Source organism: Stigmatopora argus, chromosome 4, assembly GCF_051989625.1.
Source record: "Stigmatopora argus isolate UIUO_Sarg chromosome 4, RoL_Sarg_1.0, whole genome shotgun sequence".
In the NCBI taxonomy this organism is placed as follows: domain Eukaryota; kingdom Metazoa; phylum Chordata; class Actinopteri; order Syngnathiformes; family Syngnathidae; genus Stigmatopora; species Stigmatopora argus.
In genome coordinates, this window is record NC_135390.1 from 14,488,093 (window position 1) to 14,514,843 (window position 26,751).

Here is a 26,751-nt window from a genome sequence, read left to right on the forward strand (position 1 = left end):
TTGAGGGTTCAATCCACTGTGTAGAGTTTGCAGGTTCTCCCTGGGCTTGGGTGGCTTTTCTCCGGGTACTCTGGTTTCCTCCTACAAAAATGCAGAGTACACTTGAAATTGTCCCTAGGTATGAGTGTGAGCGTGAATGGTTGCCCGTTTACTTGCCTGGGGCCCACAGTTAGCTGGGATACGCTCCAGCACCCCTCGCGAGCCTGGTGAGGATAAGCGATTGTGAAAATGAATGAATGAATGATTATAATATATTAGTCGCACTCAAGTGAATTAATGAGCTGGAGCACACCCTCTTGTTCCCAGTTGCCGTGAACGCAACATTAATAGAATTGATGGTCCTGGCTTGGAAGGCGTGGTCAGGCCTCAAGGGGCGGAGAAGGCTTCCTGCGCGCGAGCCAGCTTGTGTTTGTGAATCTGCCTGCCAGAGTGTGTTTATGTGTCTGTCCCGCTTGGCTGCCCACTCGGGATGACTTGATTTGGGGGTCTTTGCAGTTACAACTATACTTGAATCTTTCCTTCCTTCTCTTTGTGCATGCCTGCTTTCGTCTAGTCTCCTTGACTTTCCTTCTTTCTCTTCCTGTGACTGGGCGTGGGAATGTTGACCACCGTGGCCTGAACCGGTACTGCCCGCCGGTCCCTTCACCTCCAGTCGGCCGTGCGTGTCCACGAGTGTCGTAGCCCGGTTGTCTGACTGGCTGGCTGACTTGAGGTGAGTGCTTCCGAATGTAAACGTTCCAAAGGTCCCCCAATCCCCCGCATTGCCGCACTCCTGACACGCGGCGATGTGCTCCGCGAACTTTAAAATGCGGTCGGCGGCCATCCAACTTAAAATAAACTATTTTGACAAGGGCTATCTTAACTTAGATTATCACTTCGTTCCGGACGCTTCAGTACTAGTACTCTTATGTTTAGATTTCATTGTCTCCCGATCAGCGTTTGCCTGCCACCATGTCATGTTGTTGGCTATTGCATAACATCAATCAAGAGTAGTACACAGGGAACTTTTTACATCCAGAGGGACTCTTGCCCCCCAACCACAGTGGCAGCGTTTGCTTGTTAGGTGCGAGTGGGGGGTGTTTCAAGGAAAACTGGGTTTGTCACATTGCTTGGGTGCTGAGGGGGCCCTGAATGAAATCTTAACTTATGTGAGAGCGTGCCTCCGTTTTCTTTTGATTAAACCTCTAGACCAGTGTTGGCCAACTCCAGTCCTCGGGAGCCCCTATCCAGTCTGTTTTCCATCAAATAATAGGGATCGGTATGAAGCTTCTGGACAGCTTGCCGATGAGTTGATCATTTGATTCAGGTGTGGTAGAGGAAGGGGATATGGAAAATAGACTGGATAGGGACTTGGCCACCCCTGCTCTAGGCCTTTCAGCACGAATTCTCATTTCCATAGTTATGATACAGTACCATGTTGTACAGCTCTGGTCCACACAGCACTTTTTGTGTCAACAGATATTTGATGGACCACGGTGCAATTGAATACACATTTTTTTACTACTGAAACTCACCATTTTGTTTAATGTAGTTTGGAAAAGTAAATAGTGGGATTCCTGCACAAGATAATAGCCACAGTCACATCTTGGGCTAATAAGAAATGTTGCCACCCCAACTGTGTAATTTATTTCTAATCTAATCTGTAATCATGCTTTGACTGCTTTTACAGTTGTTGTTTTTCCCCAAATAGACATTGACGCATTGATTTCAATTCAGAATTCATCATTCCATTTTAGTGGCTCATCTGTTGACCATATTTCTGCTTTTTAGTGATGTTGGATTTTGAATATTTATTTATTCATCCATTCATTCATATTCTTGCCATTTATCTTCACAAGGTTCATAGGCTTGGTGGAGCCTATCCCTGCTAACCCAGAATTGTTTGCTAGCCAATCGGTGAGCGTATTTTGAATAGGTCATTCAGTATTCTTTCTTAATTATAGCTTTCATCTTTGTTCATCGTTTGAGCACTTAAAGGCTTTTTTAAATTTATTTTTGCTACCCTGTGTCCTTACTTTTTTTAATTACTAATTTTCCATGTGTAAAGGCATAAATACGCACCTGTTTTTCAGAAATCAAAACCTGAAGATCAGAGAATAAATGTCGTTCCGTCCTAACTTGCCTTACCAAATGTCCCTCATGATATTGCACAACTTGACATCTGGGGACAGCTGTTGTAAAGTATGCAAGGTGTGTCAGGGGAAAAAAAACTAGTTACAAGGATTTCAAATCCAATCTTAGAAGTGAGTTTTCCCCTTTCGAAGAGAACCTGATGATTATCTTGCATGTCATCAAAAAGATCACGTGCCATTTCTTCTTTCATTGAATAAGGAACATTTGTGCCAGAACAACTCAGGGCTGCATTACTGTCACAACACGGCTGCTCACAATTCCCTGAGCATCCTACAGTTCCCGGCTGAGAAGAGCTCAGCCATGCGAGAGCCACTTCCCTATTTACCTATTCTACTGTAGCCCTATCCTGTGTGATTTATTTATTTTAATTTTTCTCTTTTCCCAGCTCATTTGGGTCATCAAGGGATCTCTTTTGAAGATATAGCTACATACAGATGGAACCGCAAACAATGCAATGTAAACATGATTTATGCACTAAGTATGATGGGTCACTCATAGGTAGTTAAAAAATTATGTTTTGTTTATTGTTCTTAACTTCTTTCCAAGTGGCTCATGATATGGGTACTGTAGAAAAATGCAAGTGGCAGGGTGACAACAGTTGAGAATCATTGCACCACAGCAACCCTAAATAGGGTAGGCAATGTTGCTAGCTGACTGCTGACATAATCATAGCCACTTCGTGTATGGTACTTTTTTTAAAAAACACTTTGCCATCCAAAACCAAAAAAGGTTTCTCAACCCTGTCTTTTCCCATTAATCCCTACTTTGGTTTAATTATGTTGCGGTCCCATCCCTGTGCACAAGGCGGCTGCTCGAGCTGTGGTTTGTGCTCGCTCACCCCCTTTGCACCAGGCATGCTATTTCAAGCCAGTTCTCACTAAGTACAGACATGATGGGGCATGAACTCTGCAGGCAGCCAAAACGCTGCCGACTGCACATATTGCTGATCATCATACGTTCACACAGTAAACTCATTTAACTGCACCACTCAAAATTGCTAAATCACCCCACCCCGTCTGATAAATCACAATATCTTCCATGGCTTATTCATAAAGATGCAAGAAATTTTTTGGGGGGACTATAATATTTGCCTTAGTCTCGTGATATTTTAGAAGAAGAAAAATGGCATTTTATTTTAATGTTAGCATTTCCTGGGCACACATAATAAGTACTATACTTGATCTTCCTTGTATTTATGCATTTAGAGTTAATATAATAATTTTTATGGTACTTTTCACCTATTGACTTGGAGCAATAAGAGTTTGTGGCTGTACTCGAGGCAGCATTCCATTGAGTCTTGCGTCAGCTAGCAGTCATTCAACAGTAGTTAGTCTCAGTTGATACGCTGTTAATACCCTGTCCCTGATGTAATGACACCATTAACCCACTACCTGCTGGGCGACCACAGCAACAGTTTATGGATGTCCATCCCCTGACTAGATATAAAAGTAACTTTTCTTTTTCCAGCCCAATGCTTAACTGGACTCTCTGCAGTGAAAATGTAATACATGACACATGATTCTTCGCCTTTTTTTTTGTTTGGGCCGGATTGCATACTCAACATTCTGTATGCCTCATACATACAGGAGGTATTTTCTGAGTTAATTTACCAACTACTTCACTCATTTTAACCCACTTTTCTCATTTGAGGACAGCCTGTAATTCTTTTCTTACTTGATATCAAGGAGTTTCCCCATTTTATCAAATATTATGAAAATGTTGCAAAAATCTAAAACTTGTTAACTCGGGTTGAGTATATCCATAAAATAATTAAATGGCCAGAGAGACGAAAAAAACTATACATATATATATATATATATATATATATATATATATATATATATATATATATATATATATAGAGAGAGAGAGAGAGAGTAGTAGTTCTAAGTAGTAACAGACCTACGGCAATACGGAGCTTGCTTGCCTAACCTCAAGAGTCTTCAATAGATTAAGTTTCTCTCTGTTTGGTTTTGGTCCAAATATGGTTGAAACCCTAACCTGTGTGAGGGGCTTGAGTGGTGTTACCTTTTTTTCCACAGGTAACTCAACACCTGATTGACCATAGGCATGGGGGGACGTGACAAAATAATATCGCTTCCATATGTTTGTGTTTTCTCGTTTTAAACAAAAAAGGTCTCAGCTCACCTTTGCTGCTTTGTTCATCTATCTACCACATTCTCCACCCCCACCCCAAAAACAGTTTTCTTATTTCCACTTCTCTGTCTTATCATTGACAGGCTATTTCACTCCTTATCTCACCCTTCGAGCCACAACGGACATTGCCAAATGAAATCAAAGCCATGTGTAATCCTGATTGCATCGTCTAAAGATATCTTCAGGAGAAAGGTATGAAACAATTTCCAAGGCATTTAATACAACAACATAAGATCGCCATTATCAAGTGGAAATGCAGCACAGATGTGACATTTCAATTTAGCATGAGTTTAAATGTGATTTGTTCATTCTTAACAGTCACATCCCCAGTAATAAAGGTGGTAAGTAGTTTTTCGAGCACTTTATGTCACTTTTTTCACTCTCAGGAAGTATAGATTTGAATGCATTTAAATCAGATTAATTTTAGAAAGTTTTGTAGTAGTAAATCAATCAGTAAATTGGTACTAAATCATTTTTACATATAAAATGGCCCATATTGTGATAGAGGATTTTTCCCCACATTGCCCAAATGTATTTCCAGTACTTAAAGCTTTTGGTAGTTGTGTCAAAAAGGGGCACATGAATGTAAGATAACTAACACTTGTGAGGTCACCAATACTCTGAACTTTCACAATATTGTACCCAAGCTCGAACCATTCATTTTAGCATTGCATAACACTGGTTCTCCAAAAAAAAAAAAGAATCCTCATCCAATTAGGATTCCGAAAGACCTTTCTCTCATTGACTAGTGCTATTCAGCTTGCCCCGGCATGACATCATGCCCTCTCTTATAGCCCCACTTTACGCTCCTGCGCTCAAATAATGAAAGCTACCAATTAATGACTAATCAACATGTGAAACAAGCAAATCCAGTGAGGAGTGACTCCCATCTAATCTCCTGATTAAAACAGAATACAGAGATGCTCTGTTAAACTTGCTCTGTTGCATCGTAGAAGCAATAACAGGCAGCCCACCCACAATGTAGTTTTGCAAACTCATTTTTTACATTTTGCTTAAAGCTCTTAAATAAGAGGAAAAGGAACTTTAGAGTCATTTACCATGCCTCATTCCACTCATGCACACATTGAGCAATGCATATTCATCTCTAGTGTGCATGGGTTTTATGTGAGATGATTTTATGATTAAGGGCATATATTTACACCTGCAATGTTTGATCTAGACTAAACCCAAAAGGTTCTTGGTGTGCACTTTTTGTGCTAGAATGAATACAAACCAGTGAACTCTGATGCGGAGCAAACAGTCGGTCCAAGACCTCGGTTCTTGCCCGTACCATGCTTAAAACCAGTTCTGAAATCATACCCATTTTTGCACTTAACAGGCTTCTGATTCCACATACATTGTGGGAAATGTTATTTGAGTAGCATCACAGCTCCGTGATTTCTTACTTCCTTATTTTACCGTGGGGGCCCAGCCAGACCGTTTTGTCCACTGATTGAACGATGTTTGCCTCTGTGTGGGTTGTGCAATGTGAAAAGGAACTGCACCAAACTAAAAAGGGTACATCTTATTTTGGTCTGAACCAAATAAAGCCAACTATGGACATTCTTGGTGTGAATATTCCCTAAGTTTGTTAAGTTTGAAAAACAGATGCACATTGTAAAATTGGTTTGAGCTCTATTCTGATGGGAACACAATGCATTACAGGCAATCATGATAAGCTGTTCACATGTACTTCAGTCTCAACGCACATTCTCCTTCCGGTGGCTGGCTACATTGAGTTTGATAACTCCCAGCATCATCCTCCAATATTCTCATTGAGGGGGACTAACTAGTTTAAACAAACGCAACAATAATTGACCTCACCTCTTTTGGGCTTGTGATACAGACAGTGTGTTAATTTCAATGTGCGGTGGACAAGACTCGACACTTTAACATGGATCTGTGCCATTTTTTTAAATTCAGGGTATGTTTATATTCTGGACTGAAGCAGTGAAAGCTTTTTTGAAGGTGTTGAACCATAGGGAAATGGGCTAGGATTATGGAGAAGAGGGAGGCAATGGAGGGATAGTGTGGTGGTGATGCATTGATTAATAGTGAGAATGTGACGTGGTTGTGACCAGTGTTTTGACTCAGATTGGTAAATGTTAGAGTTGAGTGGCCTTGTTTATTCTATCAAAACCTGTTGATGCAATATAGTTCCATTGTGCAGCTTCATATCATCTTTATAACATCTTGGGCAGCAACGGGGAAGGTGTCTGAGGTCTTGCTGTATCGCACGTACTTTTTCACACAGCACCCGATATGGGAAAAAATGGGCTGTGCATTCCAAAGATGACTGAGCAGAACAGCCTAGTGTTCAGCTGTGTCCAGTCCAATCAACTGTAGGCAAGTTGAGTAAGATGAACACATTATACAATTATATCCACAAAAAGAGAAGTTGACACAGCTGCACAGCGAGGTTGGAGCTTTTTTTTTCAATTTATGATAATAAATGCTCCAGTGCATGCAATGGCTATATCCCAAGGTAACACAAAATACTATTGTTATTTCAAACTACATATAGTTGATATAAACATTATTTTACCCTATGAACAGCTACTTTTTCTCAAACATTTATTCTTCTGCCTACATAACCTATGTGGATGAAACCTCAAGTTATGAACATTAGGTGCTCTACTATTTGGGGAAATATCTGTCTGGTTTTGCTTTTTGAAGTAAGAATTTGATGTTACTGTTAATGTTACTAGGAAAGTAAGATTATGCAAATACAAACTACTTCAACCAATTATTGACATTAAACCCCATTTAGGTTAGATTAAACTTTATTCATCCCATACTCAGGAAATCTTTCTTAAATTGAGGTTAATATTTCTCTTCTGTCTGTTTTTATTGGACTCAAATGGAGGGTGGGGCAACAAGACATTATTTATAAAAATGTTGGTTTGAATTTTTAATGACAGTATGCAAAATGTATTAGGACATTATATCCCACCGGTGGGTGTGTAGACTGATTTAGTTGATAAACCTTGATTTAGCATGAGGCTTCTATAGAGAGTTTATCAGTTATATCTGATTGTTTAGAGATGACCACATATTAGCACATTAAATAGGGCTCATTGGATGCAAACGCCCGCAAACGCTACAATGGGAAAGTCAGAGGAGCTCAGCATGGATCTGAAAAAGCGAATCCTTGACTTGAACAAGTCAGGAAAGTCACTTGGAGCCATTTCAAAGCAGCTGCAGGTCCCAAGAGCAACAGTGCAAACAATTGTTTGTAAGTATAAAGTGCATGGCACTGTTTTGTCACTACCACGATCAGGAAGAAAACGCAAGCTATCACCTGCTGCTGAGAGAAAATTGGTCAGGAGGGTGAAGATTCAACCGAGAATCACCAAAAAGCAGATCTGCCAAGAATTAGAAGCTGCTGGAACACAGGTGTCAGTGTCCACAGTTAAGCGTGTTTTGCATCTTCATGGACCGAGAGGCTGCCGTGGAAGAAGGAAGCCCTTGCTCCAAAAGCGGCACCTTAAGGCTCGACTGAAGTTTGCTGCTGATCACATGGACAAAGATAAGACCTTCTGGAGGAAAGTTCTGTGGTCAGACCAAACAAAAATCGAGCTGTTTGGCCACAATGCCCAGCAATATGTTTGGAGGAGAAAAGGTGAGGCCTTTAACCCCAAGTACACCATGCCTACCGTCAAGCACGGTGGTGGTAGTATTATGCTGTGGGGCTGTTTCGCTGCCAATTGAAGTGGTGCTTTACAGAGAGTAAATGGGATAATGAAGAAGGAGGATTACCTAATTGAAGTGAAAATGGCCAAGGGACATGTTACCAAATATTAGCGCTGCTGTATGTATATTTTTGACCCAGCAGATTTGATCACTTTTTTCTGTTCACCCATAATAAAGTAATAAAAGCACCAAACTTCATGATTTTTTTTTTGTGACAAAGAAGTATCTGTTACAATCACTCTATCAGAGAAAAATCAGAGTTGTAGAAATAACTGGAAACTCAAGAGAGCCATGACATTATGTTCTTCACAAGTGTATGTAAACTTTTGACCACAACTGTATATGCTGTTTATTTGTCTTGGTTACGTCTTAACCACCAGCAGACGGCGTCTCCACAGTGGTGCATTCACAAGACTACGTACTTAAAATTAGGCATGACTTTTTTTACATCGTCATTTTTAGTTTGACGGTTTGTTGCCGTCCATCTCAAGCAATTGACATGCATAAATGTGCTTGTCTTGATTTCAGATTGCACAGACCTATTATACTGGTAGACTTTCAATGAATTTCAGAGATTAGTTGCTGATCATCATAAATAGATTTGGGTTTGTATAGACTAGTCTATACGAACCCAAAGGCTTGGTGATGTTACTCACAGCCATGACCTCCACTCTTGCCTAATGGACTTTGTTGACGTCATTGTTTTCGTGTGTCTCTCTACAGTCTCAAAATGTTCGTCATCAACGGCTGCTGTCAGTTGCTGTTTTTCGTTTGACCAGTTTCACAGTTTATAACTTTGTACAAGTGGTTTAATTTTTTTGTTCAGGGCATTCCAAATGTTTGTATTAGCTTTTACGGGCATTTATACAAATAACCACTTTGTTTTTCCATCCTACTCATGGTCCCATTTAAAACTCGATGGTTTTCATTTGGGTTACACCGCAAACAAAAAAAGTGTAATTGATACCACAGAGATCGCAGGTTACTGTGGCATTTGCAGATATATAATAGTTCAATTCAATAGTTCTATTATTTTTTTTTGGTCTTTGTGTTTTGGACACAAATGACTGATGTGTCAATCCAATGAGTAGAGTTGATCTGAATGGGGCCTGTACTGTGCAACAAAGAAACATATTTGTTTTTCATGCTCTAGTGTTAGCTATTCAAACTTATTTATGTCAATCCTAAACAACCTCTGGTTCCTAATAAACATACAGTGCAAGTGCAGATCATCAAGAAATCCATTGCGCCTAATGAGAAGCCGTCTAGAGTTTAGGTTGATGTTAATTTGTTTTGTTTTTGTTGTAAACTGTGTGTCTGTAAATAATGTGTAAATGACGAGCTGCCCTTGCGTGCCAGCTGGCTTGACCACACAAGCATTAACACAGCAATGCACACATACCCACATTCTGATGCAAACTCATTACAAGGAAACCCATTCAGCCGTCTTTACTAAACCATTGCCAATGTCTTTGTTTAGATTTCATTCATGATTTGATCATTATTTGCGAGCAGTTTTGAATGTTATTAAAAAAAACAAAAAAACCCTAATGTTCTCTTCATTTCTTGGAAGGGGAAAAAAATGGGTCAGATAAAAGAAAACAGTGGATAGTCAAAGTAAATATGGATAGTTTTGCTAACAGAGTTCTCTTCAAAAAGACTTCATTGAAAGGTCTAGTTGGTCAATGTTTTTCTGGCTACCTGTATTTTGAGAGGCTGGTTTTCCAGGTTCAGAAAAGTGATTGCTGTATGAATCTTGTCAATGGGCTATTCTTTTTTTTGTATTTGTTTATTTTTTTAATCCATGGGTTCTTTTGAGTTCGGATCTTTTGGAACAATGCCACTTTGTGCTTTTAGACAACCTGGTATAAATAACTAAACGTTTCAAATGTGCCACTTTAAAAATGATTCACAGACAGCATAAACATTCTAAGATTGGTAGTTTAACATACACACCTGTAAACATGCTCACTAAAACACACATGCACAGTTACATAGAATGAAACTTACACCTACACATACATTTCTTTTTAGCACTAAGATAAAATTAGTCTTAATTAATTCCAAGCCCTATTTTGGGAATGTCAAAGGGGGTCATAAAATGCAGCATATAAGTACTCACAGGATTGAGCAGGAGTAGTTAGACTCTAAATATATCTTTGGGGGTCTAATTTAAGACCTGGAAAGGTGCCTGTAGTGTATTTTGGGGTTAGCCTTCACCTTCAGAGGTGTTTGCACAGTGGTAGCAGGACCAAAAGGTAAGTAGGTGGAACACTTTAAGAATTTCAAATAAATTACATTTTGTAGTACTTTTTTTAAACTCCAAATCCCAGGGGATGATTAAACAAGAGAAGAGTGTAAGCAACTTTTAAGTCTTGCAAGGACTTGTTATATTGAATGCAAGTTTTGTATAATTTTCAATTATATTTTAAGGTTTAACTATCCTGAATCATCTCACATGCCCATTCCCACCAACACAGAATGAAAACTGAATTCATGAGTGACTTTCTGCTCGATAATTATTTTTTACCTGATGTTTTATTTCTTCTGCAGGTTTTTTTTACTAACGAGTCATCCAGCACGAGTGAATAGAAAGAACTGAATACCTCAAAGCATGGCAGTGGCTGGATGTCCTGATTATTTCCTGCATCATCCTAATTATCAGGTAAATTGAGCCCAAACTTTTTTTTTTAAACCTTAACTTTTTTAGACATTAAATTACATGAATTTAAGATTTGGATAAAAATGTACAAATTTGAACTGAAACTGCAATGTTTGTGTGTCTTTTTTTGTAACGTGTCTTTCGATAATTTTTTTAGCCACATTAATGTTAATCAATAGGTATATTTCAATTTATTAAAAATAATATCTGTATGTGCATTTGCTTCATTTACCTCCCTACTTCAGCCATATAAAACAATTCAATACCAGCATATGCAGTAAAATAGTTCCTAGTTTTGCTCAGAAGAGTTCTACCATAACTTAAATGCACACGCTTAGAATTCGTGCTGTGCAGGCAAACCACTGATGTAAGGCTGCTTGGATGATTGCGTACAGGATCAGTCACAGTCTGGTTGTTGAACCTTCAGGCAATGTGTGTGGATAATAGTGATCTAGTATTTGGTTGTGCAAATTGGGTGATGGAGTGGTGACTTCATTATCAATTTACATCACAATGATGCTTGTCTCATTATGATACAAATGTCACTTTCAGTCTGACTAACAGAGCACAAACATGAGACGAATGATTCTATGTGGTTGATTGTTTGATGCTGCTCGTCATGCCTTCTTGTCTCGCTTCTTTGTGAGTGCGAAGATGGGTGTTACAGTCCAATCCTCACAATGAAAAGACTTTCATTCAGTAAAGTTGATGGCTACAGGCAACCCAGGCTGAGGACAACATTTGATGTTTCTCAGCTAATGTTTAGACTTCTTAGGAGACAGATATTGCGCTATGACCTCTTAGGGCTCACTATTGGTAAAGAGAGGAAAGAAACAGTTATTTTTAATTAATCAGTAAAGTTTTCTTTTTGTGGAATCAAATGCTTTTCTAGTTTGTTTAATTTCTATGTTGAATTATTCATTCACTCACTCATTAATTTTCTGTTACGCTTATCCTCAGAAGAGTTGCAGTACATGCATATTTATTCTTTATTGTACCACAATTGTTTTTTAATTTTTACTCATTTATTTTGTATCATAATATTGTGTAGTTGTGAATTTCATACATAAGTATTATAATAATATTTAACATTTCATTGCCAAATGTGTTTCTAAGTCCATTGGGATGCAATGATGTTTTGGAGCTATATAATGAGCAAATGTAATTGGATGGTTTCATGGTGGTTTCGTCATATGAACAGGAGGTCCAAAGAGTTACAAATGACGAACTGGAACCAAAAGTATTTTACTAGAAAGTGGGCGCTGAAATGGCTTCAGTAGAGGCAAAGACGTGCTTGTCGGCGACACTTGCGCTTCTCCGTGTTGTGGCTGAAGCATCTTAGTTGCATGGATTCGGGCCCCTCTGTTGGCAAAACTGCAGTGAAGATGGAACTATTGACAAAGGAGAATCCGCGAAGGCGTGCTCGAGGATCACGGCCCAATGTTCCATTCCGCTTTTGTCTCCGAACCTGGACGTGTAGATCCACTCTGGTAGCCAATTCCATCACTCCGTCCAGTGTGACTGGAAGAGCATGCAGCAGCAGTTTGTTCTTGATTAAATCATCCAGGCCGTTGAGAAAAGTGTAACAGAGAGCCAAGGAGTTCAGATTGCTTTGACAGGCTTTGTTGCGAAAGGCAAATGCGAAGGCTGCCACTGTCTGGTAGCCCTGCCGCATTTTCATTAAATAACGGGTGCAGGCGGGAGTCTGCCTTTCCCACTCAGGAGTTTCCCAGAAGGGTGCGCACTTCTTCAAATGGTGGTTGATGAAGCCTACCTTTACATCCTCTGAGGCCAACGTGTAGGGTTGCAATTGGAATAAAAAAGGGATGTTTGTCACCAAGGGTATACAAGTCTTGGGCTCCTCAACATAACAGTCCAGTACCTTCACACTGGTCTCAATAGTGTTTCCAAGGAGTGAGGGTTTAGCAGTTAATCGAGGTGAGGAAGGGTCTGGAACAACTTGTCGAGTGAGAGTAACAGTTAGCTGCTGCATCTGGTTGGTCAATGCCATTACTGACTGTGCTTGTGCATCCGTTGACTTTTGTTGTTCAGCAGCGCCCATCCTCATTCCATGCTCCTTTAGGACAGTCTCATTTTTCTCAAAACGTTTTTGTAAAGAGATAGTGTGTTCTGTGTCCATTACTGCTTGGATTATATTGAAGAGTGTGGTGTGAACACCAAATGCAGCACACCGGTATAGTAGAAGACTATTTCAATAATGACTTGAGTATCAATGTTTGATGACCATTTCAAAGCCAGATACAAAGCAGTAAACTTCACAGTCAGGTTGGTATGACTTTGATGATTTTGTCTTGGGCCAAAGTCATGTAATGCGCCATAAACCACACGTACCCTGTCAGGGACGGTCACACTTCATTGTTGTTGTCTTAATCCACAATTCACAGAGAGCGGGGAACTCACGCTTTGTTTTCTTTGTAGCAGAATTCCCAACGGTCACGGGTAGAGAGAAACAAACTCACTTGGAGGCAGAAGACTGAGCAAACAGCTGAAGGAACAGGCAAACATAATATGGCAGAACTCGTAGTTGGTGGAGGGAATTCACGGGGTAGTATTCGCAATGTTGTCAGCCTCTTGCATGGATGAATGTCAAATAATCTAGAAAAGTGTGTCATCAAGGCTTAAATAGGTAGGTGGAGCTGACACACGGGTGGGTGTGGCTGACAGAGTGACATATAATTTGTGAATATCTTTAGATGATCCTTTTTTTGAGTACCTATTCCTGTTTTAGATGATCTATTTTCTGATACAGTAACATTATGTTTACGTGCATCCTGTGGTCAAGTCAATCGATTCTGTGGATGGTATTGATGTTTGTATTTAAAATAAATAGTCATTTGGCTTTTGCTAGAGTAAATTGATGGTTAATGGACTAACAAAACTGCAATCTATGCAATGCTATAGTCCAAAATCAGATTAAGGGCACATTACAAAGGACATGTAGTGAGAAAATAGAGGAACTCTGAGAATAGCTGTAATTTCCCGAATACGGGATGAATAAAGTTATCCAATCCAATCCAATTTTTCCAGCAAAAACATAAAAGGTACACAATTTTTACGTTCCATTTGATCTAACAATGCCTTGTTGTCCTTATCTTTGTCTCCATCAGCAGGACAAAATAGATCGATCTGCCAATCACAGACAAGCAAACCTTATTGGGCCGGGCTTCCAGCAATCAACCAACCAAAATTCGCCAAACCATCAAGGTTTGTCTTTTCATTATTGTGGGTATATAAAAGCAATATTCCTATTCTACCTTTTTGAACATGTAATTATTATATCTGTGTGCATGTAGTGGAATAGATAGTTAATATGTAACTTACTACACGATTTCCATATTTAAGTCACAATTGCTTGTTAATGCTTTCTTTTCAATGAGCAAAAAATTATTATTTTTTTTTTTTTTATATTCATTATATTCATAGACAGACTGGATGATTAATTTATGCAAAGATAAGACATTTTATTGTAAGGTTGGCCGGTGTAGAGTGGTTAGCGCATCAGCCTCGCAGTCTTGGGGTCGAGGGTTAGATCCCAGGTCTGTCTTCACTTTGTAGAGTTTGCATGTTATCCCTGGGTTTCTGTGGGTTTTCTCCGGGTACTCCAGTTTCCTCCTACGTTTATAGACAAGCAGGGTAGGCTGATTGAACACTCTAAATTGCTCCTAGGTGTGAGTGTGAGTGGTTGCCAGGCTCCTTGTGCCCTGCAATTGGCTGGCCACCAATTCACCGTGTCCCCGCCTGGTGCCCATAGTTTGCTGGGATAGACTCCAGCACCCCACGCAACCCTAGTGAGGATAAGTGGTTCAGAAAATGAATGAATATCTATTTTACTGTATACACACTACACACAGTGTACTTTGTTTTCATACATACATTAATGGTATCTCAGAAGACAGGGGTTGGTTTATATCTAGCCCTCTTCTGGTGTAAACATTTAGGCAGTGCAAAGGGTGTGCAGACACAGGGTGCCATTATAATTACATGGTCTCTCTAATTTTACTATACAACATTGGTCCAGGACAATCGGAGCATGAGATTTAAGCACAATATTGGCTCAGCATGGGAGAAAAGGGTGGGGAGTCTGTAAGGGCTCAACTAGTGAATTAGTACGCTTGGCCATGGCATGAGAAATAAATGGAGCAGAAATTACATTGTCATTTTTTTACGATTAGCCCAATGGAGAGACCTGGAGGACAGATGAATGGTGATGACTATCAAAAGAACATTTTGCTAAATCTAGGATTATTTCAGATGCGTGTGAAAAACTGATTATTAAACACCCCAACTGCTCATTATGACATGTAATTGGTTACCTACCCTGGAACTCACCTGCATGACCTCCCAAAATCTGCCCTTGCTCGATGCGTGATTGGAAAAGTGATAATAAGGGATGCACTGATCCATATTTTTCACTTCCGGTGTCCAATATGTGAATCAAGAAGCCAGATCTTTTTTTCTCCGTCTTGTTCTTGGAAGCTCTCCACAGATTTGACCAAGATGACAAACCTGTAGAGTTATAAATTCCCAGCGTCAAAATTGGGCACAAAACTTGGCATGCTTCGCATATTTCTATATTGGCACGAATGTCATAGGGCAGGAAGTACTTTAGACTTGCGAAGAATGCACTGAGACACAAGTACCAAGAAGAACACCATTTTGTATATGGGATATGAATGTAATGCATGCAAAAAAAGTATGGAGTGAACATAGTGTTTTTGGAGAAATAGCAGCTGTTGTCGCTAAGGTTTGATTGACAGGCTCATATTCTTAGCAATGAAATTCACATATACTGTAGCCTCTGCTATGTGATCACCGATGTTACTGGATTCACTGTTAGCATGCCTATGTAGTTTCTCTCAGCCACGCACCATGCAGTAAATGCCATAGATGAGCTCACATGTACCAAACAGCTACTGTACATCCATAAAATATAGATATTTAAATCTGCCTTTCTATGACATGTAATGAACTTAGGGTCCTGGTGTTCTTGCAGCTGCTTGGTAACAAATCCCATCAATGGTGCCAATGAAATGGAGTAATCTGACAGCAAGGCTCTCATGAGCTCATGGCTTGAAATGAAACTCTTTGCTCCAGTTATGTATTCCTGTTTTGTCCTTGTATAGAAAGTGAGACATGTCACAGGCACACACATTCACAGGCATTCAATACAAGTGCAGGAGCATGTGTTCCCTTCTCAAATACAGTAGTTGCATGGTGAGTAGATAGGGGTGGAAATGGGAATGATTACAGCACAATTTAAATATTCACCTTACCTTATTATCGTGGTTGAAGTACAGGCATTTTTTACTTTAGCACACATTTTCTCTTGATTAATCCCAAAATTACTAAAGCTACGTTATGTGCATTGCAGAGCTTTTTTGGGGGGTGGAGCATGGATACCATGCACATTTTGTGTTTTTCAAGTAATTATATTTAAGTAGAAATTCTCACCAAGAGGACCCCCTATGTGCTTTGCAGGGATCAAACTGAAAAACAGCCCGTTAGATCTCATCATTGGTCTAGATTGTGCCAGTAGGTCCTTCACATTTGATAAAGTTACTATATGCATGTCTATTCGAGAAAAGTCAGTGATATTTAGCGTTCAGGTAAATTTGAGGATTCACTTAAAATAATATATTATTGTCATGTGAACTTAATTTGACCTTTTGCAAACCTTTTTATGCATAGGAGTCCACCTGTTCAGTATTGAGGTACTGTATTTCATATATTGAATAAATTAAAACAGATAATTAAAATGACTTTACAGGACCTCTTAAAGCTCAATGCCACTTTTCTCAAAACACCTTGTTTGAGGCCTTACAATGTTCGAGTATAATGAAGTTGGTGTCATTATAACAAAATTTCATGCATGTTTCCTTAAGATGTATTCCAAAAAACACTAGAGTTAGAACCATCCTTAGGACTGAGAATTTTTTTGTCTGCTTGAGTCCCCTCCCCAAACTCCTCTCACAGTACCCCACAAATAAGAGTCTGCACTGCAATCTCTGTCTCTGTTTCCCAACCCTTGCCTTTTCTCTTTTAATTTGACCATCCCACACACACTCCTGCCCCTTCAGGAGACGTTTGGTTCTGTGTGTGTGTGTATCTGCGTGTGCATGTGGTGTCATCAATGGTATTGTACACCTCAGTTTAGGCCTGCTCTGCGTATACTATACCCCTGCCCTGTTTTAAATGGAAGCCCCTCTGCTGGGCTTCAATTTGCTGGGGTTGTGCTTGTGTGCACAATGCACGTCTATGTCATAAATGCTATATTCAAGTATATCTCTTGACAAAATTCATTTTTCTTAGTGAGTGGTTTTAACCAGCTGAATAAAGACTGCACATTCTTGGTTTATAGACATCTGCTTTTAGTACAATGGTCTTGTTTTGGCTTTTTGGCTCATTTCCTAATTAACAGTAATATTGAAAACAAGCTTTTATGTTGATTCCAACAGACTTTTACAGTTGGTTAGAATTGCATGTAAATTGGCCAAGACAGTGGAGGATGTTAACCCCCAATTTAACCAATTATATGTTCTTAAAGAGAAGGGAAAAGGCTAAACATGTCAGAAGAGTAAATGAACACTGCCCATGAAACAAAGAATGTTTTAAAACAATCATGACAGTATGTTACTTTATACCTTTGACAAGCTTGTGTCCAGTGCTAGCAACAATTCTCCTAATTTAGTTGTATTGCAACTGTTTCATGCTTTATCACATTGATCGACCCACACCGTAGGCTTAGATTCTTTGACTTGTCCTGAGTTTGACTACAGGCTCAAGTCAGGGTATCCAGTTTTATAAGAGGCACTAACCACATGACCTGCTCCTAAAATACATTTCAGAAAAGCAACTGCATCACAGTCGCAAATTCCTACTGTCAGCAGGTCTGCTTTGTGTGCTCCCTGGTGCCTGAGCTGCGCTGATATTTTAAGAGGATCTAATGATTGGCTGTAATAATGTAAGGTCAGGCGTGTCATGACAACAGCCATACAGGAATGACTGTGTTTATTTGGGATGAATAAAGGCCTTCACGTCAATGCTTTCCCTACCCAAGGCAAGCCGTTTGTAGAACCTGCTGCTCTCGTCACGTTCTACTTGGTTTAGTCACGTGCAGCATCGTTGTACGTTGTGCTGTCGACATCCCACATGACATAGGCCTTTGTTTTCCTTATTGCAACATGCAAAGGTGATTATCATCATGCGACTGATAATGACTCATAAATCCTTCATCCATTTGTAAATGTGTGGGCTGTGCTTCTTTACATAAGCAATCGTGTCATTCTATTTCTTGGTATCATGCTTGTTTGACCTAAAATGTTCAGCAAGTAAACATATTGTATTATGGATTATTTTGTGTGGTTTATGCTTAGTTTTACATGAGCTGTTTGGTCATGTTGTACTCTATAGAATGTGTACTCCTGAGCCCCATTTCTCGCCTTGTATGCACTCTGTCCTCTGGTTTACATCTCTTTAACTCCCCAGGCTATCTATAAGTAGTTGCTCCAGCTTACATGTTGCTATTAATACTAGCGGATTAACCACCTGTGTTTCACAAGCACCTGTGATTCAGCTTCCTGACACGTTTTCAGAATAAAAAAAATATTCAAATTATTTCGTGGCGCTCTGATGAGAGAGTCGTTAACGCGTCGGCCTCACAGTTCTTGTGTCGAGGCTTCAATACCACCTGGGTCACCACTGTGAAGTTTGTATGCTCTTCCCGGGCTTCCTCTGGTTTTCTACGGGTATTCTGGTTTCCTCCCACATCCCAAAAACATGCATAGTAGACTGGTTGAACACTAAATTTCCACTAGGTATGGATGTGAGCATGAATGGTTGTCTGTCTCCTTGTGCCCTATGATTGGCTGGCCACTGATTCATTTAATCTTTTTTTAGAAATACATTTCATTTGTTTTTATTTTTTTCATATATATACGTAATGGGTTTTTTGAATAATATCAAGAAAAACTCACCTTTCTTATAAGGATCCAGCTTTCGGGTGTCGCTCTACATTCAATAAACATTTTTTTAAACAATATTTAAAAAGTAATTGTTTTCTTGTTGATGTTTTTTAATTTAACTAAAATTAAGTTTAATCTTCTAAGATCCATGTTGCTGCCTTCCACACAGTTCGAATGTCTTCCATTTAAAAGGGATTCTTGTCTCCCCCCAGTGGCGCAATAGTGGTTTTCACATTATTTGGACTGGATGCAGGAACTTGGTGATGACTTAATGAACTTGGTTTGTTTTTTTAAATGTTAATCATTCATCACAGTAGATTGTAATTTGGAGAGAGATCAATTCTGTGTACAACTCAGGCCGTATAGAATAAAACTATCTCAGCATGAAGCAATTAATTGAGAAATTCCCCCATCAATTGCGTTCTTCTAACTTTAATACATAATGCTTCTGGAGTCAGTTGAAAAATTCACTTCATGAATTTCAATGTGCCTGGAGCTTTTCACTTGTGCTTTGAAGATAGATTTCTTCTAAAAAAAAAAAAAAAGAATTTGACTTCTGATTTTTAAGACATCCAAAAGCAGAATGTTCGATACATGCTGAGAATTTTTAGCAGATGTCGACAATATGATGCCTTAGCAATGAACTCCAGTGCTGAGTGTTGAAAAGGGTTACAGGCAGGTTTGTACATGTACCTGTTGTCTTGGAGATATACCCGGAGGGCAGCATAATGTTCATTATAAAGAGATAATCCTACTAAATTAGTGTTTTGGTGCATGTCTGTGTGTCCATGCCTGTGTGTGTCTGTGTGTGTTATGAGTGTTCTGTGCTTTTTCTTTTATGGGATTAATGAGAATTAAGATGGAGAGGTTAGCAGTTCACATCCCAAGCACAATGAAATGATAGAGAAACTAAAATAGAAGTAAAGTCCCAACGATATCCATGGAGAGCCACCTGATGGTGTAGGGCAGGGGTCGGGAACCTTTTTGACGGAGAGAGCCATAAACAATTCATATTTTCAAACATTATTCCTTGAGAGCCATACTCAGAATTGAAAAGTAAAAATACATGAAAATGTGTGCATTTATTAATCATTTCACCACTTTGAAAGTAAAAAAAAGTATCTGAATTCTTTTAAGAACATGTTTTAACTGTTGCTAATCAATGAGTATCAATGAGAGTATGCATGCAAAAGAGTATAAGGAAGAAAAATTATGATTAAAAAGGCGCTAGAGATAGTGTCGGTGCCACAGTGTGACGCTCCCATTGGTGCGTTCGGGGCTTAGGTGGTTCCCATATTTTACCACACAGGTTAGCAGAGAGCCATATACACCCATCAAAAGAGCCACATATGGCTCCCGAGCCATAGGTTCCCTACCCCAGGGGTTCGCCCGGTGCGTAGATCAATTCCTGCTTGGGGGTAGTATGATTGCGCGTGCGAATGGTTTTCTGTTTCTACGTATGCCCTACGGCTGACTGGCAACCAGTCTTTCTGCCTTTCGCCCGAAAGTCCATTGGGAAAGGCTCCAGTTATCCCCGTGACCCTTGCAAGGATATGTGACATGGCTGATGAATAAGTATCTATGGATTTTTACATAATTTTTAATCCCTCAACTATTTGAAAAGAAAGAATGAAAATGTTTCTTTCCCTTGAATCATAAATGTCGGCTTTGAGTCTTTGTGTAGGTACAGATCTGGACTCTAAGCAACACATTTGTTTCCTCTGTTGCCTTCCAGAGGATGATGTTGATCTAGAGGCCCTGGTGAATGACATGAATTCTTCACTAGAGAGCTTGTACTCCACATGCAGTGCCCAGCAGACAGATTCTACTTTGCTACTTCAAAATGGAAAGACCTCAACATCATCCCAGCAACACCACAACCACCATCGCCATCTTACACAGCACGCACAATTGCGGCAGGGTCACCATGGTCTCAACCATGCCTCACCAGAACTAACCTCCAGCACCTCCACAGACCTACCACAAGCAGGCCTGCGACGATCACAGCCCATGCATATCCTGGCTGTCCGGTGAGTGCCAAACAATTGAAAAGACAGGAGCATAAATATGTCTGTTCATAAAGCAGGTGTTCAAGTGAAATTCCTGTTGGACCACTCGGCTGTATGTAATGTTGCGCTTATTCATTCATTTTCTGTACTGCTTATCCTCACAAGCGCCAGAGGGGTGCTGGAGCCTATCCCAGCCAACTATGGGCAGGAGGAGGGGATACCCTGAATTGGTTGCCAGCCAATCAGAGGGCACAAGCAGACGAACAGCCATTCACGCTCACACCTAGGGCCAATTTAGAGTCATCTACCATGCAAATTTGGAAGTAGTAATTCTTATTACTGTTCTCGGTAAAACTGAGGGTAAGTAGAAGAATCGTGGCAGTAGTAGTGGTAGTCGGTAGTGCTGGAAGTAGCCTTTGGATTTGGTGTGCCCTCAAACATAAAATGTTGTCTGACTCCTTGGTTAATGTCTGTTCCTTGACAGTCTTTTAATGAAGATCTATCATGCGAGGAATACGATATCAGTACACATAAGCTTATTCCATACAAAGATCACACTTCAAATGCAAAAGAGTAGATGATTGATAGTCTAATGGCTTAGCAACCAGTTGCAGTTTGTCAACATCTATTATAAATATCCTTATATATTATAGTTTCAAAGGAAATTATTTATGGTTTAAGTCTGCTCTTTTATGATTTTTTTTTTACACACTGCAGAGATAATTTACACAATAAATTCCGGGCATTGATTAGCTTGTTTTTTTTTTACTTCAAATTTATCTTTTCACCTTTGGAAGAAAGGCTGTTCTTCAGAAGAAGCAGTTATTACAATATACTGCAAGCAACCCAATGGAAATTGGAAACACTTAAAATGATGCAAAATTTGCCTAGCTGTTTCAAGTCTAAAATGTTGCGCAGGGGTACTTTTTTTTCAGAAGATTTACAATTCCTGGCACACTCAAATTAAGAAGGTACAATGTCTTTTTTTTCGGCACTTTCCAATAATTGTATGAATGTGGCTAGAATCTGATGGCCTTAAAGTACTATTCCCAGCCGCACAGCCTGCCTGTACATAAATGTTTCCATATACTCCCTTATCAGTAAACTTTCAATGCACTCTTCCTTCTTGTCAGGCCCTGTTTGTCTCAAACAACACCATCAGGTCAAATTATCCTTAATTTTATCATTGAGAACAAGACTTCGGATTTCAAATAGTCACAGTTCATAGTCTCCCCAAGGCGATCATTACAGCCATTATCATATGCATTCACTGCAGAGTGCTCTGTAATAATTATCCTTGTTCAGATGATTTGACATAAGTAGAGAAGAAATGATCAGGTAATAGTGTTCTGTCTGTAAGAACTACACTTTCTCGCCTCTTCTCAGACTAGCACAGAGTCAGACCCTGAAGTTCTTATTATTCAGAGCTGACCCCTGGATAACCCTGTTCTCTAGCTCAGATGGGACGACATCAAAAGGCCCGCTCTCTTTTGAACTCGCTGGGTTCTACAGAGAAATGATAGAAGCAGGGAGAAAGAGTCGAAAAGAGAGTCTCCCACAATGGCTTTCAGTGCGCACTATTCAGCGCCCCCCAAAAAAGATTAAATCCTGAAAAGTTTATGATCAGCTGTCAAACCGTCAACCCTCTTTTGAGCCGCAAGTCTATAGTGTATGTGCCTAATTTAAAAAGCAAAAACTGCTTTAAAGCAACGTCTTATTTAATATTGATGTGTGATAAATATTGCAGAAAATTAGCCAGCAGGCTGCAGGGGTCTGTGGTTTCTCCTGGCTTAGAGACTGTTCATTACGGCCGAGATCAGACAGAAACAGACATGAGCTTGGCCGCTGTACAGAAATGATCTTCAAATCCGCTCTCCTGCACATATTTCATGTCAGAGGGTCTTGTTATCCCGAAGTTATACCCATTTTGCACTATTCAGAAATCACGACCATGTCATTACCATAACTGTCAGTTCATATTTTAATTTAATACCAACATAACATTTTCAACTTAGTCATCATCACTGTAACAGCATTCAGTGGTATCACACAACAGAACGTGTTTAGTTTAAATGGAAATGGGATTAAAAATGTAAGCTCCTTAGATGGACTGAATTCTTTTTACGTTGAATTGAACACCCGTGAATGGAAATTGAATTTTTCTTTCATAGTCAGACTACACTTTCTGCACATCCTTCAGCTTTCACTCCAAGAGGCAGACCAGAATAACATTATCGTTACATTAGTAGCAAAGGAAACAAAACAGGGAATGTTATAAGCTTCATTTCATAGTGCGCTTTTGGACAGATAGAAATGGAGGCTATGCTGTTGGAACTGAACGAACTGCAGATTTTCATTTACACTGATGAGACCAATCCTCAAAATTATGCGTTATTAAATTTGTAGTCACTCATCAACAAATGGCATAATTTAAAGAGACATCTGATCAAGTGTGTGTTAGTTGGAAGTAAGCATAACACCAGAAAGGGGGAAAAATGGACTACTGGACAGTGCCCTGGTAAAAAGAAATCTAAATGGGTTTTTTATCTATTACTTTGATCTAGATTACTCTGAGGTAAATTCAGTTTACGATATGTCTTTGTTGAATACCATCCAGTTAACCACAAAAAAAGCTTCCATCACAGCTAGTTTTTTTAGATCGTTTCTATTATTATACTGTATATCACGAAAGTGATCTAGATTTGTTCTAACAGATTTTACCATTGCAGATAAACTTCGAATCGCACTGCATAAATCAAATTGACGGAAGTAACTGGATGTCGCACCCCCTCTTTCAGGAGGTTGCGAGAGGAGCAGCAACAACTCAGGACATCCTCACTCCCTGCCATCCCCAACCCCTTCCCTGAGCTCTGCAGTCCAGCCAGCTCGCCTGTACTCAGTCCTGGTTCACTACCTCCCAAAGAACCCTCCACAGGCTTATATGTAAGTGCAACCCTCACCAAATCAAGAACATTCGTTCCACTGGTTTTGGGTTTTTATATGGTTGTGGCCTTTTGAATTGTCAGTAAAACTATGTGGTTTTGCAAAATATTGCCCACATACAGTGAGCCAGATGCCGCGTCCCTTGGTGAACAGGACATCTGTAATAAATGAGGGCATTTTGATTGACTTGATAGCTTGTGAACCAAGCCGCAAAGGAATTGTGTTTATTGTTTTGCAGATTTGGAATATCATAAATCAGTTGCACTTGGCGCTCTGGTGTGTATTGCACATGGACATTTAGGAAATTCCCTAGCCAACAGCTGCCCCATATTTTGCTCATTTCAGACATTGTGATTGCTAGCACATGATTCCTTTTAGTACGTGTGTGTGTTGTGTGTAACTGTGTCCATGACAGGATTGTATATGTCTGTGCCAGATACACTTCTGTGTCTAAGATTAGGATACTGACCTGTCTCTTTCTCTTCCTGGAGAGTGAATGCTTCTTATAATCAATATCATAGTTTTTAATGATCTACATACGGGGCCATTCAGTGCTGGTTCCAGTAATGTACTGTACCAGTTTACCGTAATGTATGACCAAATCAGATGTTCCCTGCCTTGTAATCCAGAGAAACTGATTCCTTTGGCACTTCCAGGAAAAGCATTTTGTTCGGTTGAACATAACCAGCTGACTTTTGTGGGGAAATCGTCTATTAATATTACAATGTTAGAAATAAATACACCTCCTTAATGGGAATCGCAATTTCCAAACCATAAGTTTCACGTAAGTTCATTATGAGGAGGGAAGTTATTTATTACTGTGTGGTGCACTTGTCGGCTAAAATTACTAGCAATGACATATATTCGGTTCTAGACTGTAAATTTTAGTTGCAAAGGTCAAAAAGTCCAAAATGAATGTCTGTTAAAGTGACATAAGTATAGCTCAAAATAACTAGGCCAGGCAAGACGGGAATTTTGTTGACGTTTTAATTCCCAGATGGCCCATTAAGAGTGCCATGTGGACAAGGAAATGGAGTGGGGGCCTGGAAGAGGTGCAGGGGAGCTATAAATGATGAACTGAGGTAAAGCTCTGTGACTTTTTCTGTAAACTAAGCTGACATTTAAATATCCCTTGATCCAGAGTCCTTTTCACTTTTTACTCCCAATTCTTTTTTTGAGCAACTAGGCGCTTGCGTGGATTTATAGTGCACTCGTGCTGCCATGTTTAAAATGTTTAAAATGTTCCATATATTAGAAGGTGAATACTTATTCCCCTAATTTTTGCAATGAGTTAAGAGATCTGGAAAACTCAAGTCCTAGTGCATGTTTACCGTGTACACACTGCAAACGCTCATGTAAACTGATGTGAGTGAGCGTCTGCATGTGTTTTTGGCTTGTGTGTTTGCAACTTCGCCTGGTAGTTTGCCTCTGAGTTCTGTAAACTATTTACAGATTTGGCACTGTATCTCCATTGTTGATGGCAATGGAAACTATGTCTCATTGTGGTTGTTCTTTAGTGGAAATCCAATTCAGCACCTTTCTACTTCCTAATGAAACCTCGCAAAGCTGTCTCATCGGACATTTGCCACTAAATATGCACGAACCAAGTAACACCAGTTCTTTTCTGGCACTTGAGTGTTTTAAAGATGGGAATGATATGTGGAGTATTAAGGATGATCATTGAGTTATCATTGATCTTTGCCACACTTCACAAACCCTGATCTTTTGTTTTCAATATGGGTCCAATTTTCTTTCCCACCATGTCATTCAGTCAGCTGGAGCACTGATTCTATTTGTTTTAGTGAATTCCACCACATTCCCTGACCGAAACATAACGCCTCAATGCTCAACCTTGATGAAAAATTTTCTCACTGTTCTATTTCAAATTTCCACATTGTAATTTTTGCAGTCAGGTGAAGATTTTCCTGGATTCACTCTACTCTATTCCTCATATTACTGCTCTTTGCTATTCCATGATGTCTACGTCTGTGACTATCTTTGGGTGTATGTAGATTTGGGTTTCTCTTGATTATATAAGTATATATCCATTTTGGAGTGACCCTGGCTCCCTTCTATTGCTTCATCATCTCAAGCACAGTTATAATGACTGTCTGGGTGTTTAGGCCAATGCTGTTTAATTCTAGGTACAGTCAAGGTCTGAGAATGTATATGTGCTATGCCCAATTGAACACTTGGCTGATCAGCTAGCTGGTCATGTAGGCATGTATGGCTGCCAATGAAACTGAATTGTTGCAGCCACTATTTTCTGCGAAAATTCGGCCAAATGCACAATAACTCAATGGACGCCCCTTCCAAGTGCAGATGAACAATGAGCAGAAGAATCCCGCAAACCAACTAAAGCCCTTTTAAGGCAAATGTGTGGACTGTTATTCATTGACCGAGTCAATCACCTGACCTGAATCCGATTAAGCAAATCTGAAGGGAAAATGCCCCTAGAACAAGTAGTAATTGAAGACAGTTGTACTTATGGTTTGGCAGAGTATCACCATGGATGCACTCCAATATCTGGTGATGTCTGCGTTCTAGACTTCAGGCTTTAATGGATTGAAAAGGACTTGCAAGCAAGAATGTAAAAAATGAAGGTTTAAGACAAAAGGATTGGAATGGCTTCTATCCCAATATTTATGATCTTGACTGTTAATGCACAGTTGTAAGAGAGGAGCTATAAATGAAAGCCCAGGCATTAGACTTGATGGTTAACATTAGCTTCTCACACTGGGTTTCAAAGCGGCCTAGAATAGCAATGCATACTCTGTCAAATTTAAATTTGCCAGCTATTGTTAAATTAAAATAGATTGTGATCTGTAACAAATTTTGTCCCCTATTGCTTTTGACTTTTTTCCACTTATAGAGCCAATTTAAACAAAGATTTTTTTTTAAAGATTAGTCAAACAGTTTATAAAACTATCATGATAAAGCCAGTCTGAGCCTGGAATTGATGTACTGTACATGTCTGTCTATCACTTACACTGCAGGTAGATTCAGAGTCCAAGTGGCACACGCACACTCGCTTTTTTATCTCACACACTTTCATGCTATCTGATGCTCTTTATTGCAAAGGAAAATAGAACATTCAGACAGTACAGTACAAGCCTTTGTCAGCATACGTCTTGGTCTCTCGCTCTCGCACACGCTCGCTCTCTCTCTCTCT

The 26,751-nt window shown here is 39.6% G+C and overlaps 2 protein-coding genes and 1 long non-coding RNA gene across 6 annotated transcripts in view; 1 reads left to right on the forward strand and 2 right to left on the reverse strand.

Moving 5' to 3' along the window:
* The first annotated feature begins 23 nt into the window (after positions 1–23).
* The window catches only part of LOC144073173 (growth factor receptor-bound protein 10-like), a 44,341-nt gene continuing 17,613 nt past the window's right edge, over positions 24–26,751 (forward strand). The window contains exons 1-6 of one of the 4 annotated variants that reach the window (XM_077598807.1): positions 24–712; positions 4,374–4,482; positions 10,537–10,648; positions 13,774–13,870; positions 20,363–20,657; positions 23,435–23,579. In XM_077598807.1, coding sequence (XP_077454933.1) covers positions 10,598–10,648; positions 13,774–13,870; positions 20,363–20,657; positions 23,435–23,579 — 588 coding nt within the window. In that variant the 5' untranslated portion in view covers positions 24–712; positions 4,374–4,482; positions 10,537–10,597. The remainder of the gene's footprint in view (positions 713–4,373; positions 4,483–10,536; positions 10,649–13,773; positions 13,871–20,362; positions 20,658–23,434; positions 23,580–26,751) is intronic. The other 3 variants (XM_077598806.1, XM_077598805.1, XM_077598804.1) reach the window with 3 other exon arrangements.
* LOC144073174 (uncharacterized) lies at positions 9,260–13,251 on the reverse strand. Its single transcript, XM_077598809.1, has 2 exons — positions 13,067–13,251; positions 9,260–12,998 (listed from the first exon to the last, which is right to left on the reverse strand). Exon 2 carries the CDS (start codon positions 12,783–12,785, stop codon positions 11,919–11,921), a length of 867 nt encoding a protein of 288 aa, XP_077454935.1. The 5' UTR covers positions 12,786–12,998; positions 13,067–13,251; the 3' UTR covers positions 9,260–11,918.
* On the reverse strand, positions 14,143–17,758 carry LOC144073175 (uncharacterized). The gene is made up of 3 exons (XR_013300028.1): positions 17,719–17,758; positions 14,996–15,172; positions 14,143–14,278 (listed from the first exon to the last, which is right to left on the reverse strand). It is a non-coding gene; the product is annotated as an uncharacterized LOC144073175 (long non-coding RNA).

Coding starts and splice junctions, on each gene's coding strand:
- LOC144073174 (XM_077598809.1), bottom strand. CDS start 12,785: ATGGACACAGAACACACTATCTCTTTACAAAAACGTTTTGAGAAAAAT.